Source organism: Perna viridis, chromosome 7 (assembly GCF_037379345.1).
Source record: "Perna viridis isolate PV_CMFRI_1.1 ecotype Kerala chromosome 7, ASM3737934v1, whole genome shotgun sequence".
Lineage (NCBI taxonomy): Eukaryota > Metazoa > Mollusca > Bivalvia > Mytilida > Mytilidae > Perna > Perna viridis.
Genome location: NC_142451.1, coordinates 26045277 through 26061222, shown reverse-complemented (window position 1 = coordinate 26061222; position 15946 = coordinate 26045277). Strand labels below are relative to the sequence as shown.

Sequence of the window (15946 nt, the reverse complement as noted above, 5' to 3'; positions counted from 1 at the left end):
AAGTCTAGATCCTTTACAACCATCACTGATAACCGAAAACCAGGTAGAACTTGATATTTACTCCAACCCTACGTTTGTAGTTGAAATAGAAGGTAGTTTAAAAGAAAAAAAGATGAAAAAACATCTGGGGTTGACAACATCACAATAGAAATGCTAACAACAGACATAAAAACAACTGTAAAAGAACTATACTAGCTTTTTTCAGACAATATATAGCACAGGAAAAGTCCCCAATGATTGGAAGAATAGTTTCAGTAGTTTACAAAAAAACTTCGGGATAAGCAGACTGTTTTTAGAGATGAAAGAGGAGTGAAAGGGCAATTATTTGTTCTTCAAAACATCATCTGAGCAGGTCATTGAATGGAACGCAATTATGCAAGTATACTTTGTCGCCTTTGCGAAAGCTTTTGACCGTGTACATCGATATACGTTGTGGAAGATTCTGAAAGCATACGGCATCCCAGATAAACTTATTGCTTTGATGGATCGAAATCATGAATGAGAACAACAGATGTTCTGTTGATGATGACACAGACATATATGAATGTTTTGACATAAAATCAGGAGTTAAACAAGGGTGTTACATGTCAGGTTGTTTGCTTCTTCTCATAATTGATTGGATAACTAGACAAACCACAACTGAAAATAACACAAAATAACAACAATATTATACTCGGCGTCACATAAATAACATACTGTTAAAATTTGAATAAAAATATTTTCTACGACTTTATTGAGACCTACCTCGTTTAAATTGTCTTAAATGACTTGCTCATTCGTTTAGCCAAACGGCTTCTCCCTGAACAAGTCGCTTTTAGCTTAAATCATGCGTAACAAATCCTTACGGGAAAATCCCATACTAATATCCGCCATGTTGGTTTCTACGGGACGATTTGTTTACAAACAAAGTTCGTAAGTTCCCGTCGAACTCCGGTGACAATCGTCTGCTTGATTAACTTCTCGGTATTGTACGTTGTTCGCGTAAAATAAATCCGAGATATCCGAAATAACGCCGAAATGCATTCTGGGTTCTTCGGTTTTTGGACAAACCATTTAAACGTAAACAACATCTCCTAGCAACCCGATCACTGTAAACATGGCCGACTTTTTACAATGTAAATATTGGCACATAGAATTAAAATCTGACCGGAATTTAACGATTCAATGTTTAGGGAGAAGCCGTTTGGCTAAACGAATGAGCAAGTCATTTAAGACAATTTAAACGACGGTAGGTGTCAATAAAGTCGTAGAAAATATTTTTATTCAAATTTTAACAGTATGTTATTTATGTGACGCCGAGTATAGTCGATTTGGACTTCGCAGATCACATTGCGCTACTCTCAAGACAAAAGATCAGATGCAGGGAAAAGTAAAATGACTGTCTTAACAGACATGCAGCATCGACAGGACAGAACTATAATGTTGCAAAAACAAAACACTCTTAGTATAAAAGTAAAAAATGATCAACACTTTATAGTCATGGGAAAGAAGATGGAAGATGTCAACAACTTCAGCTACAAGGAGCAACTGTCAGCAATACAGGAGGCATAAACGATGACACCTGGAGAAGACTAGGACATGCAAGAAGAGCATAAATGTGTGTGGACATCTGGAGAACTTGGACATACAAAAACAGTCTTCTACAAGCTAGGTACGGTATGGAGCAGCAGATAAAGAAACTGAAAGACCAAGATAAAATTCTTTAAATCCAACGAAATATTCATCCTCACATACGACGGGATGAGAAACTATCAAACACTTTCAACACAAATGTCTGAAGATAAAAATATTCAGAATATCCTTCCCCCAAAAGATCACGAACAAGAATCTGCAGAAAAAGGCAAAAGTTAAAACCATCAGTTTTTAAATCAAGATACATGGAAATTGCCATATTTCTGGGGATGGACAACAACACACATCCGATAATTGTTCTGACATGGACACCAAAGGGAAGAGAAAAAAGAAGTAGACCAAAAGAAACCTGTCGGAGAACAGTGGTAAGAGAGAGGGATAGTTTCGGATAAAGGACGTGGACAGAGGCAACAAAATCGGCCCAGGACAGAGAAAATGTGGAGAGGACTTGCCCATGGTCCTAACCTCCTTAAGGAAAATAGAGGAATTCAAATGTCAAACAGTAAGTCATAATTCCAACATGGCATTTTTTAAGTCTCGATAAATCGAAGGCGTATAATTTAATTGCTTTTTTTTTCATAAATTGGTATGATCAATGAATGACTGTTATATTTTCCAGCCTATCAGGTTATTTCAAATAGAACGAAAAGAATAACAGTCATACCTTTTAATTTAATTTTAGTATCCATATTTAAGGAATAAATCAGCAAAAACGGTAGATGATCATGACGTCACAGTCACATTACAAAATGTGTCTATGGGATGATGGTCAATTTTTTTATCCACTCGGAAAGCATGTTACATCTGAAAATGAATTGTTTTCGTATACTGATTGAAGTAGTAATTTTATCTTCTGGACGTCAATTCCCAACATCTGTCGACACCTCTTGTTGTTTCATTCTGATAATTTTTTTTTTTGAAATTACTGAACTTTTTTTCCACGATTTTTTATGAACCTGGCTTTTCTATTTCTTGCATCTGTTGACTGTTATGGTGGTTGCTGAATATTGCCAGCTTTGCTGGTCTTCTCCACTAGTTTTACTATAAATGTCGTTGCCACGGAAAATAGTATCACTGACTTGATAATTCTTGTAGTTCTGATTTCTTTAAGTCTTCACCAGGTAGGTATGTAGTTTGCAAAGGTAGTTGTTAAAATAGTGATGTATGCTTTATCATTTCACTCGTCTTGACCAGTGAGACTTACTTGTCTTAGTGATATTAATGATATTTCCATCGCGGTTAGATCCACAAGGTTGAGTTGTACGCTTACGTAATGGTTTTCGGGTTTTAACACATTCAGATTGCCTTGTATCCAGATACTCATTCTTTCTGCATATAAAAATACATATACCAATCATATTTATACTTCTAAGTTCGGTATTGAGATGCCAGTTAATTTGTTATCATAGTCAGACATGTCTGGCACTGAATTATATCAGATTCTATTTGTAATATTTATTCAAATTTTCAGTATAACAAATTTTACAATACCTAAAACACTGAGGCTTCATTTCTTGTATTGCACATGGTAGAATTCCTCGGTGATGGATTTGGCATCCTATTTCTATAGATCTGGTTTTGAGTTCTTCTTGTATACAACTGATCTTTTAATTTAAGATCTAATGGCGCTGTTGAGGGGTTTCTCTTCGAAACACGTGTACAGCATATCGATATTTGCAATACATATAGTTGGTACTTTTGTATTTATCAAGCATATATGTTATATTTCGTTTTGCCTAGTTTGCTAGACAAATCTTTCTAAACGACGAGAAGTGGTATTATTGTAATTGTTTTTTTTTAATTCTTTAGATTCTTCCTGCCTTGAAACTTAACAGTTATTTGATTTTAACCACTCAACTGATAACTTGTTTCTTTCCTGTAGCACTATGATATATCATGTGATGTTTTGACAGTTCTTGTAAACTCTTGTGTAGTACAGTTAGTCTATGAAACTGACATTACTTCATCAATTTGATTTCCAACATATTAATTTTTACTGTAGGCTCATTTTGGCTTTTCATTCTGTGTTGATCTCTGGTGATTTTTTCCTTATTGACAACTATAAGTTCTTTTAATGCGCTTTGTTCAGTTCATGCACCTTTGCTCTTTGTAGCACTTGGTTAAATTGTTTTTTTTCCTTTGCCATGGTCATTTCACTAACACTTCTATTCTACTCCCTGATCTGACTTTGTTTTTACCAACTACAAACCTGCTTTTCCATTGCATAAACAAATGGCACTTATTTCTCTTATTTTTCTCTTTAAGTCTAAATCATGCTAATATTGATAAAGAATCTTACATTTTTTATGCTAGTGGCTACCTAAATCGATGTGTTAATGGGTCTTCTAAATTTCCAAGATGTATCCATTCTTCTTGTTGACTATCAAATGTCAGTCTCTGTAAGAATCAGGTAGTATGTGAAACATGGTATAAAAAAAACACCATTTTGATAGTTTAATTTGACTAGATGCACCATGAGAATCAAGGAAAACAGACGAGATTTTCCATATCATGTTGGTAAACTGAGTAATAATTTCATTGAAATGCACTGAAAATGAACATTTCAAGGGCAAATAACTCTATCAAAAACCTCATGTTTCTACGATTCTACTGAAAAATTTCTGCGCAAAGCCAGTGGTGCAGGGATCAAATAATGGCCTTTTCAAATAGTGAAAGTATCCTTGAGTGATATTACATTGTCAGATCGGTGGGTTTTTTACATGCATGATTCTGATGTTTCCCACTTTGCCTGATTCTTACAAACACTTACACTTAAGACGCATATCTAACTGATTCATGAAGGTACAGAACACTGTGATGTGTCTCCGTTCATCTTCTTCCCCTTGTCATAAGGTTGCGCCGAGTATCACTCGATAATTAATTTCACTGAATAGCGATGAATCGTTAAACCTTTCTCTTTATTACATAATTTTCCAATACTTTACAAACTTTAATTTTGCCTATTTTAAATGAACCGATTATTTTATTTTTTACTGTTAGATATCTGGAGACATCGAATATCTCAGAGAGGTAATTGTGTAATAATTTAGTCAAATAATATTCTCCTATGCTTTATGTCTTATAAACCGCTCGACTTCACCTCGGGGTTTATAATTTGGATTGGAATCAATAAGAAATTGAATATAATGATATTTTTTTACATTTTAAACAAATTTATTGTGCTTGCATTGCAAAATTTGGACCAGTTTATGCTGGCATATGGTCATGTGGTCAACCAACTTAATTTTGAACTGCTTAATTGTACATTGTACACGTGAAATTACTGAAACATTGAAATCAATCCTTCTTCAAACAACTTAAGTAATCGCTACAAGCATTCTCGATGAAGCATACAACAATCAGATACGAATTAAATACATTTTTGTAAATTTATTTAATCATTATTTATTTCAATTTAAATTATTATATGGGTCAGTTTAAACATGAAGTCAAATTAAACAAGTAGTATTTTATATATATATATATATATATATATATATATATATATATATATATAAAGATAGCCGACACAGTAAAATTGGTTCTTTTTACTTTTAATTTTCATCAGGAATTAACAAATGGCACACAATTTCAATCTCCGATACAGATTTTTTTTCGGACGCCACTAAGTTATCAGTATTTGGCCAATCGGGAAATAGCATTTTGATCAGGTGACTTGCGTTCCATGGAAGGAGTAATCAAGGGAACCAAGGTTATAGCGGTAATCAAAAGAATGTATTCCAGGGACAAAGACCAGACATGGAAAACAGACATACACAACAAAGAACATAAAGTAACTAAAATCATACATACAAAGTAACAAAAGTAAATGAGCAACTCGGACTCCACTAAAAACTAGGAGCATGGACCAGGTGCACCGATAGGGTAAGCGTCCCCTGCTTTTCTAGAAACACCCGCCGAATTGCTCATAAAAAGTCAAGTCCGGGGTAGACAAACGAGGAAAGGAAAACTATGACCCGTTGAATAAATCATTTTCATGGTGCCGATGGATACACCATAACGATCCACGAGTTCATGATGACGACCATAAAATTTCTGTAGTGATGACTTCAATCTTGTAGCAACATAACCCTGTTCAAGAAGCCTATTCGTTAGAGTTCTAGCGCGTCTGCGTAGTTTGGGCAAGCTCTGGCATAACGTATGAGTTGTGATATGAACACTCCATACGCAGGAGCCGAAGGGATGTTGCCACAGATGAAAGGAAAGTTGACAATTCTGAATGAAAAGTCATCACGTTTGTCGTAAAGTTTGGTCAACAGTTTTCCTTTACCATCGATTTCTAAGTGTATGTCAAGATATGAGGCTGACTTCACAGTGTCTGTAGTATCCTTTATCTCAAGTTCTTTTGGGTAGATGCGATGTATCAAATATTCGAAATTAGGAGTGTTTAAAGATAATACGTCATCTATATAGCGGAAACTGAGATTAAAGGATCTAGCCAAACGATATTATTTCTTTCTGATCAGATCAGCTATAAAGTCAGCCTCATAAGAGTGAAGGAATAGGTCAGCAAGTAAAGGAGCACAATTTGTACCCATTGGAATGCCGACCGTTTGTTGAAAAACACGTCCACCACACTGTACAAATATGTTGTCGATTAAAAATTGTAAACATCCTCCTCTGTATTTTTGGAAGAAGATTTGGAATTATTTCTTACAAAGTATGAGGAATCTCTACCAAGAACTATATATTTGTATCTAGGTGTACCATCTTTTTTGGAAAAACAACGATGTATAATGTTTTTAGTCGGGATTTTAACTGAGTATGGGGAATAGTAGTATACAGTGTTGAAAAATCATAGGTTTTAATGCTATTATATTCAGATAATAGTCTCGAACTTATTGTCTCCAAAAGATCTTTCGAATTTTTCAGGATCCACATTGAATTATTACCACTACGGGAGTAACAGGTGTTGTGGTAGGACTGCAGACCCTCTTTGACAGTTGTGAGTATAGAAGTTAACAGTTTTGAAAGAGGTTTGGTGGTACATTTTGCAGATCCAGCTATGAAACGTTGTTTGTATGGATTCTTGTGAAGTTTAGGAATCCAGTACATAGACGGTAAATCACAATCACCGTCCTTGGTAGAGAGACCAAAAGAGGATAGCACAGATTTATGGTTTTCCACAATCTCTTCTTTGGAGAGAGTGGTAGCAGTATAGGTCTTATCACTGCTATTATTTTCTACGTCTACCTCTGATAATAAACATTGGATATAAAACGTTTTGCAGGAAAAAACAATGTTGTTTTGGGCGTTGTCTGCTGGTACGACAACATACTTGTCATGTATAGTAGACAATGTTGCTACATCGGGGTCTTTGAAAACTGATGTAGCCTTGGCACTCATTGACCTACTTAAAACTTTCATTCGTTTCAAAATTAAAGACCTTACGGCCTTTAACCACTCTGACAGAGAATCAATGTCTTCTTGTTCTCGTTTTATCCATTTTCTTGCATAGTCCTCGACGACATCCATAAGAACTTTAAAGTTATAATTCCAATTTATGGAGCGTGGTTCACGGTACTTGGGACCTTTAGAGAGGATATTACGCAGAGATTCGTTTTCAATAATGGTTAAATCTCCCGTAACGACGTGACCAGAAGGACCATATTTGAATGGAGAGGTTTTGCAGGAACAGTCAGGTGGTTTAGCCTTGAAGTCCTCAATCTCGAGGTTCTGCAATAGCCTTTCATAATTGAAAATTTTGGATGCGATGGGTGAAGTATAGGAATATGAAATAATTGGTATGTATTTGTCTTTGAAATATGGGGGAATTTTGTTGGTAAATTTTTGTTGGTAAAGAGCGTCTTTAAGGTCAAAGCGTAAAAAGCAAAACTATACCGAACGTCGGAAAAAAGCCTGGCACGGGGTTAAACAAGTCATATCAGAGAAACCCTAGTTTTCTTTGGACCGCAGTGTATATTAAGTGGAAAACAAGGCCCAAAATTAAACAAATTTTAGTATATTTAGTCAGACCCGGCATAGTTTCAACAGTTCAGTTATAAAGTAAAGCATAGTTAAATTTTGAACCCTGAAATGACTCACTAGAAAATAGGGTCCAAAATCTAATCTTTTGATTACCGCTATAACCTTGGTTCCCTTGATTACTCTTTGAATCTACGACAAAATTCCCTATGTCAAATAACAGTAAAGAATTTAAAACTTTAAAAGATAATCAAGAGATACAAATTTTATAATAATCATTGATTTTTTAATAATTTTAAAAACTGTTGGAGCCATAACCACTAAATCAAGTCCAATCTTTCTTTTGTTGAATAAAACCTTCATTGTGGCACGGTTTCATTGAGATCCGTCGACTTGTGCTTAAGTTATTGTCTGAGAAGGCAATAAAACAAATATATTTACGTTTATAAAGCTATCAAAGCTTTGTGTCGTGTTCTAAAGAAATAAAAAAAAAGAAAATATTTGTCTATTCAATGTCAATTGGATTTATCTAATAAAAAATAATTCTGTGGATTTTACTGTATGGGTCAGAAATATTTATTTGAAACTATAGGCATTTAAATTGGACCATGTTATATTCATGTTAGTTAACTATATGATTGGTATTTTTTATATCAAGAACTGTTTTGGTAAGAAATTTCGGTTTCTTCCACAATATAATATGAACATTGTTTGATCTTTTACTATGGTTAACCTAGTTTGTCTAAGTATAATTTACATTTGTTTGGTTTGAAACTAAAAGATACATATAAAATTGATGAAAATGATGTCTGAATGTAACGCACTGTCAAAAAAGTTCTCATAAACGCCTGGTTACAGGCATATTTCATACCATTCAACGAATAAATACTGAATCATCCCGCCAAACTGTCTTGCACGACCCCCTAGCAAAGCTAGTTGTACATAACAGTATATTCTGCGTAATCAATCGATCGCCAGACACTCCAGACATTCCAGATAATCAGCAAGTTATTGAAAACATCTGCGAATAATCTGACGTGTTAGCAGACGATAGTTTGTCTGGTAGCTGGTATATCTGGCATTCTGTTCCTATATTTAGCTGTCAAGTTCCAGTAAATAGAATCGATCAGACTTGCAGAATTTGGAGTGTAGGAATTATTTATCGTGACCGGTAAGTAATATGACTTTTTATACGGCTTTGTTACCAAATCAAATAAACAAGGGTATTAAGATGGATGTAGAGAACTAGTTCCTAGGCTTGAGGTTAACACTATGCATGACAATTAGCATATTAGCAGACATAGAGCGCCCTTACTTGATTGCAGCATTTCTATGTAGACCGATAAAGAATGTCCTAACTTCATTGCACAGTGCTTAATTGTAGCATTTAGACGGAAATTCTTTTGAGATTTGTATCGACGGTCGTTCAGCTAGAGTTATAGTTGATTTAAACCGAAAGAAAATTCTACATAGCTCATCAACAGTATAATACTATAGCATTATTGCATAAGGTTTTCCATATTGGCTTAGTAATTGGTCCAAGAAAAGCCATATTGGACTGCGGCGTACCTTTATTGACTACCTAGTCCAATACGTCATATTGGCCTAGGTCAATATGGATTTTAAGCATGCCAATATGACGTATTGACCAGGTAAAAGCCGTATTGGACGGCTAAATCCCGTATTGGCGCACTTTTGTATTTTGTATTGTATTTGAAGTTTTGATCATATTTAGGCTAATAATCGTTAGTCAATAATACAATATATTGCTGCTCTGAATACTTGCAAATTGTCTAAAACAAATATACAATTGATTGTCAATGCCAACGAACGACTTCGAATTTCACTTAAGGTTGAACGGACTTTTCTAAAGCAAAAAAAACAAAACAAAAAAGACAAAACAAAAACAAACAAAAACAAACAAAAATAAACAAACAAAAACAATGAACAAAAACATTTTTGCTCTTCTCTCTTTCTATTTTTCAGTTGGTTCCTTTAATCACCCGTTTAACAATTGTCAAGCAATAGAGTCAGTAAAGTCAAATAAACGCTAAAGGTTCCATGAATCGATAAAGATTATACGAAATTTTGTATCGTCATTTTTCCATTCAAATGTAAAAACTGAACATGCCTTGTATTTAATTATGTAAATATACTTTGCTTCGTTGAAGTCCATGTTGGATTATACAATATGACATACTGGACTGTTTTTTTCTTCAATAAAGGTATAATTCATTTATAGGCTATGCTTCGGTCCAATATGGCTAGTCTTAGACCAATAACTAACCCAATATGGTAAACCTATGTTACTATATTATTTCGTAATTGTTAATGGTTCATAATTCATAACTGAATAGGTGGTTAGACACTTAAATATATACAAACTACACTGAATCATTATAATGAGCTCTGTTAAAAAAAAATGATAAGAAAATGATCATAATCAAAATGTTTTTTTTTTCAGAAGTCTGCATGAGGAAGAAAACAAAATTTCTCTCCAAACACAAACGAAGAAATACTATCGGTGGGTAATAGTACACTCATCAACATTAATCAGACAGATATAAAGTGTACATGTTTATGGCAGTAATTATTATTTTATTACGATCAACATGTCGACTAATAGTTCAACTATACAAAATAAAAGAGAAAAACAAACAAAACAAAAACAAAATACACACACGAAAACAACAAAAAAACGGCAAAAGAACAAGATACTGTGTGTCACCTGGTTACAGTGGCGACCAGTTTTCCACTCAAAATGGGAAAATTCACAGTTTGAAATTAAACATTCTGAACCCACATTCGGTGATCGTAGACTACGTGTCACAAGCAGTTAGTCGTTTTTGTGTCTTTTTTTTGTCTGCGTCCAAACCCGGTTTCACGGTTCAAGTATAAAAAAGTATAATGCACTTTTCTAGAATTAAGGCAACAACAGAATTACCTGCAAATACAAATAGTTACATTTTAGTAAATAAAATGAAATGCAATAGGAACTGTCATCATCAAAACACATTTTTAAAGATTTATCTTCTCTGGTATTCACAGCTCCTACGATGGAGAGTGACATACAACAAGACCAAGCAGAACAGGGAGAACATGAAGACGAAATCGATAGTTCAAACGAACCTTCGTCAATCGTGATCGCCGCCTTAAAACCTGAAGAGCGTTCATTTGACACTTCTGACGAAGTTGTCGGCGAAAATGGAGAGAAAACATCAGTTGATACGGAACAAATAGCTGAGAATAGTGAAGGTGAAAATGATGACAACACCGTCGACGACAACACCATCGATGACAACACGGTGGACGACAATCAACAAACAGTTGAGAATGGCGATCTCTTAGAAGTTCCTCAGTGCCCAAACCCTCTACAGTGCCGGTATTGTGGTAAAGTGTTTACACGTTCTTTTTATAGGAAAGAACACGAGAGAATTCATACCGGAGAAAAACCGTTCTCCTGCTGTGTTTGTGGAAAGCGCTTTAATAGCCAAGGGAGTTGTAGAAAACATGAACGTACACATTCCCGCAACAAAAATAGGACGCATGAATGTGAGCATTGTGGTAAAAATTTCAAAGAAATGACTAATCTACGAGCTCACCTTCGCACACACATGGGCGATAGGCCATACTCATGTGAAGTTTGTGGTCGATCATTCAGTTTGGAAACTGTTTTGAAGAAGCACATGATGTTTCACAATGGACAGAAACAATTTCAGTGCATGGTGTGTAACAAGTCATACTTCACTGCTTATGACTTGAGGATACACGTTCGCTCACATACTGGTGAGAAACCATATAAATGTCGTTACTGCAACCAGTCATTTGCCTCGGGCCGACGCCGAAATTTACATGAAAAATGCCATGATAAATCAGAAACTCACCACTGTAAACAGTGTGGTATGATTTTCAGATCTCTAAGCTGTTTAACAATGCATCAAGTCAAAAGTCAGTTAGCGGGTGGTTGCAGCTTCATCAACAGCATTGACCACCGGACGTCCCCAAATAATTCACCATCCGATGAAAGTCATTACAAAGTATCGGACGGAGCAAAATCGCTTAATCAATTTGACGATATCAACGAAAGCGAAGAATACGATATTGAATTTCTTGGTCGTACTTTGCACGAAGGAAACCCTTTTGCAACGAGCCAATCAGGACCATACGAAGATAGAGACCAGATATATCCCACAGGCCTTGTCAGGTCAACCGAAAAGGGCATAAAGAAAGAACCTCTAGATAACGATATATTTGGCTATGGGACGTTTACTAACAGTTATTTTGAACAAGGAAATCAGATAGGTAGAAACAATAACAATTCACAACCAATCAATCAAAGTATGTCTATAATTGTTACCGAGGAAAGTGGAACTCAAACAGTTCCATTGACAGAGACTGACCAACTATTCTGCGATATGGAAATGGCAGGAAAAATACACGAATGCAAACACTGTAAAATAATATTCAGAGAATACAGTATGTTTCTTGTTCACAAAACGTTGCATATTAATCCATTTAAACCGCTTATTTGTCACCTTTGTGGAATCGAGTCAGAAAATAATGTAGATTTCAACGCCCACCTGATATGGCATATGAAGTAGGAAAGAAATGAACTTAAAAACAGGATAGAATGTACAATGGCGTCTTCCTTGTACCTTGTAGCTTTTTAGTGCTTTTAAATTAACGCATTAATAATAAAAGGTTTGACCATGTGAGATATAAACTAACAAGTGTTTGGGGTTATTGGAAGTTCTAGCCGAATTAAATCTATCACAAGATTACTTATTTCGGCGATGGACATTTTAGCGCTTTGATTGGACTTTTTAGCGCCGACAAAGTGGACATTTTAGCTTCGCCTTATATAACTTTTAGCGTCGGATTTTTTTTTAGCCTTTTAGCCCCATTTCAAATATGCATAAGACTTTTTAGTGCCGGTAAAAATAGTAAATAATATATACACGTTTTATTATTCATTTTTAATCATTCAAAATATTGAAATGATTAAACGGTATGAAGCACTAAAGTTTGCATGTCTATTTTCAATTTAAATCTGATAACTCATAATTTACAAGTCAACATGGTCCGAAAACACATGTATAATAGTCCCTTGTAACATCACCACAGACGTAACTTTTATAAAAGTGTATAAAAAACTCGTTTTTCCCTTGTTTTGTCTCTATTGTGGAGTGAGGAGATCGATGTTTCTCATCTAAATGTAGCTGGTGGTTTGGATTTTAATTCTTTGCTTCAACCAATGTCAGGTCCATGTGGGACCTTGCCAGATTTTTATGTTTTGGATATTTCTTGAAAATAGTGTCACCATGCGTACATGCCAGTACTACATGTATAGTTATGTATGGGAAGACTTCAAGGCTGGGGTGTTCGTTCAAGATCAATATTGTACATGTATAATGGTAAATCCATACAGGTAAACGGCGCTAAAAAGTTGTATTGTGACGGCGCTTAACTGTCCACTTGAAAGTCCACTGCCCACCTATTCTTTCGTCATAGGTTTCTTTATACAGGAGGCAACGATGACCAACTCAGCATGGTTGATTCCGCGCCTACCCTACCTGTGAACATGGTCATTTGACCGATCGTTTTCGTAATGATTTACCTTTTACCTTCTGTTTTATTTCTTTCGGTAATCTGTCTGAACTACTTTAATGTATTCATATCCATGACCAAGGAAGTCGCTGATACTATACAATTCCCAGGCCCTATTGTCGTTTCCAAGGTTTTTCTAACTTGTTAAAAACAAAACGGGAAACGAGCGTATAGACGAAGATAACATGGTTCTTGTAAATATTTCACAGAAAGCTACACTTAATCTTTCGTTTGGGTCTTAAAGTTTGTTTTTTACTTATTCAGAGGCCAGTAACGGATTTCAAGTGAGTAGAAAAAGGCCGTAAGATATGGGCTGTTCTTCCATAAAACAGATATGTTCTTCAGTTGCGGATTCAGGAAGGGGGGTAGGGAGTTCGCACCCCTCCTTTCTATTGGAATAATTGTCATTTTCATTTGTTGAATTGACAAAATACGGTAAATAATGTCCTATATCCCCCCTTTTTCAGAGGAACCACGGCTGGCACCCCACTTTTCAAAGTGTCTGGATCCGCCTCTTCACCATATCAATTTCATATCCCACTGCTGACGCTTCGGTATTTCTTGCCGATATTCAATTCAATTTTTTAATCGTCCGTATTACTTTCTGTATTTTTTACCATGTGCTTTTTGTTTTTAAATAAATTAAATCATTCCCGATCTCAGCTCTGATTGGTTAGTTCCATCGGTTCCTATTCACAGGTTTTAATCAAAGATTTCTTTGTTTTATTGACAAAGAGAACTTGGTCGATGATGATAACTTACCGGGCTATCACACGTGTGTTGCAGATGAACTAGAAACAGAAAACGAGGAACGACAAAGTAAACAATAGAAGAAAAGCCTCGATAACCATATCTACGCCGTAGAACCGTATGACTGTCATCAATTATTAAAGATTTCAAGACCTTTTTATCAAGAGAAATAGAAAAAAAATATTAACACTGAAAACGGTCAGTACAATTCAATTATCGTGCTCTTATCAATTGTATGTTCTTCAGCTGATGTTCTTCATTTGTAAAAATAACTTAATTATATATTGAAGATGAAAGATGTGTGTTGTTTTATTATTACAGCAAATATATTACGACTTGCAGTCTCTTCGTTACAAAGAATTAGTAATTAATAATACTGGAGGCTTTTTCAGATCGTGTTAGGCCTGTATATAGACACATAAATAGTTTAATCACTTTCGTAACATAAGGTTCATGAAGATGACAGTGCTCTGATCATTTCCATTAGAATTCAGAAAGTACAAAGAGAAATAAACAATTTAAATCTTAAGAAAATGTGGGTTTAACATTAGGTATACATGATCTACCTTTTAAGTACTAAATAAATATCTTTTCCAAATTATATATTGTGTCGCATTTGTTATGAACGGTGGAAAAGAGGAGTGGAGGAAATTGTGACCAACTTATCATTTACAAGTCGAATTTTTATTTATTTATTTATTTATTTTTTTTTTTTTTTTTTGGGGGGGGGGGGTAGGTTGATGGTATACTTTTTGTTGTGATGGCTACATATGCCAGCTAAGATAAATGGGAATTTTCAGAAATCAATGTTTTATTACAATTGTCTAAATACAATATTCTAAACAATCTTCGTATGGAATATATATTGATGTTGTGCATACATTTTTAAATGAACCAAAGTAATGCATGTTTGGAAAAATAAATATAATTTGTGTAACAGAAAGTTATTTATACCACCCATTCTCAATTTTAGTCAGTATGAATGAATTAGTTTCAATGTATCGAGAATGGATTTGGTGAATATGTCCAAAAGACAACAACCCCAACGGGCTGAAAAATAGTCAACTCAAGGCCACCCATGGGTCTTCAAGGAATCCCTCACACTTCAGGACAGGCTGCAGTTGGTCCCCAAACAACATTATACACAGGTACAGCAAAATAGTTGCCTTTATAGACCCCAGCAACAATAAAGAAAACTGAAAGTGAATAGAAAAAAAATACAGCGGCCAGAAAATCCTAACAAGGGCAAGTGCAAAAAAAATGTGGCGAGGTTAAGGTAGTGCTATAAGGGTAAGTCAATTCTGAAAATTTGGTGTCATTTTTTTTTAAATAAAGCTGTTTTGATACAGTAGCTATAGTTACATGTATATACTGAAAAAAATATATTACTGAGTCTTAATACAAATAAGTGGTGGATGTCTTTTCAAAACTAACAACCAAATACTATGGTTTATAAAACATCAGACACTTAGAAACTAGCACAAGATGAAAGCATGCATGAAAGAAGTGGTAAAAGGTAAAAATAATAACACCTTTTACAATTCATTTCCTCGCAATTTCAGTTTCTAAAGTACGTGCAAAATAAGGTATATTGAAAATCTATCAGCTGACGAAAGGGGACTGAAACATTCTGGATAAAAAACGCAAGGTCTAATTTTAATTAGACTGGCGTTTTAGGAGCAGTTGTGCTTACGAGGTTTAAATAAGTAAAGCCATTAATATGGATTATGTCTTTTTTGAGTTCTCCAGCAGTAATTATGTTCCTTCATGCACATCTACATATGATGTTCGAACTTCCTATAAAATTACATCAACATCACTTGAGCAGTTTAAGAGTTACACTTACAAGGTTGTATCATGTAAAACCCACCATTTGGGCCATCTTCCTTTGGAATTCTCAAACAGTTATTATACTCCTTCGTGTACATCTAAATATGATGCACAACCTCCCTATAAAATTTCATCAAAATCCCTTGAGCGATTTAGAAGGAGTTGCGCTTACAAGGAATGT

The 15946-nt window shown here is 34.9% G+C and overlaps 1 protein-coding gene across 1 annotated transcript; it reads left to right on the top strand.

The window, feature by feature from the left end:
* Window positions 1–8631: 8631 nt before the first annotated feature.
* LOC148612016 (uncharacterized) lies at window positions 8632–12309 on the top strand. The gene is made up of 3 exons (XM_088593094.1): window positions 8632–8749; window positions 10043–10102; window positions 10627–12309. Exons 2-3 carry the CDS (start codon window positions 10051–10053, stop codon window positions 12177–12179), a joined length of 1605 nt encoding a protein of 534 aa, XP_088449220.1. The 5' UTR covers window positions 8632–8749; window positions 10043–10050; the 3' UTR covers window positions 12180–12309.
* Window positions 12310–15946: the final 3637 nt, after the last annotated feature.

What these genes read in the sequence shown, in the direction of transcription:
- LOC148612016 (XM_088593094.1), top strand. Translation starts at nt 10,051, where the DNA reads ATGAGGAAGAAAACAAAATTTCTCTCCAAACACAAACGAAGAAATACT. An exon ending in CAAACGAAGAAATACTATCG is followed by an intron (nt 10,103 to 10,626) that starts GTGGGTAATAGT and finishes TGGTATTCACAG; the next exon opens with CTCCTACGATGGAGAGTGAC.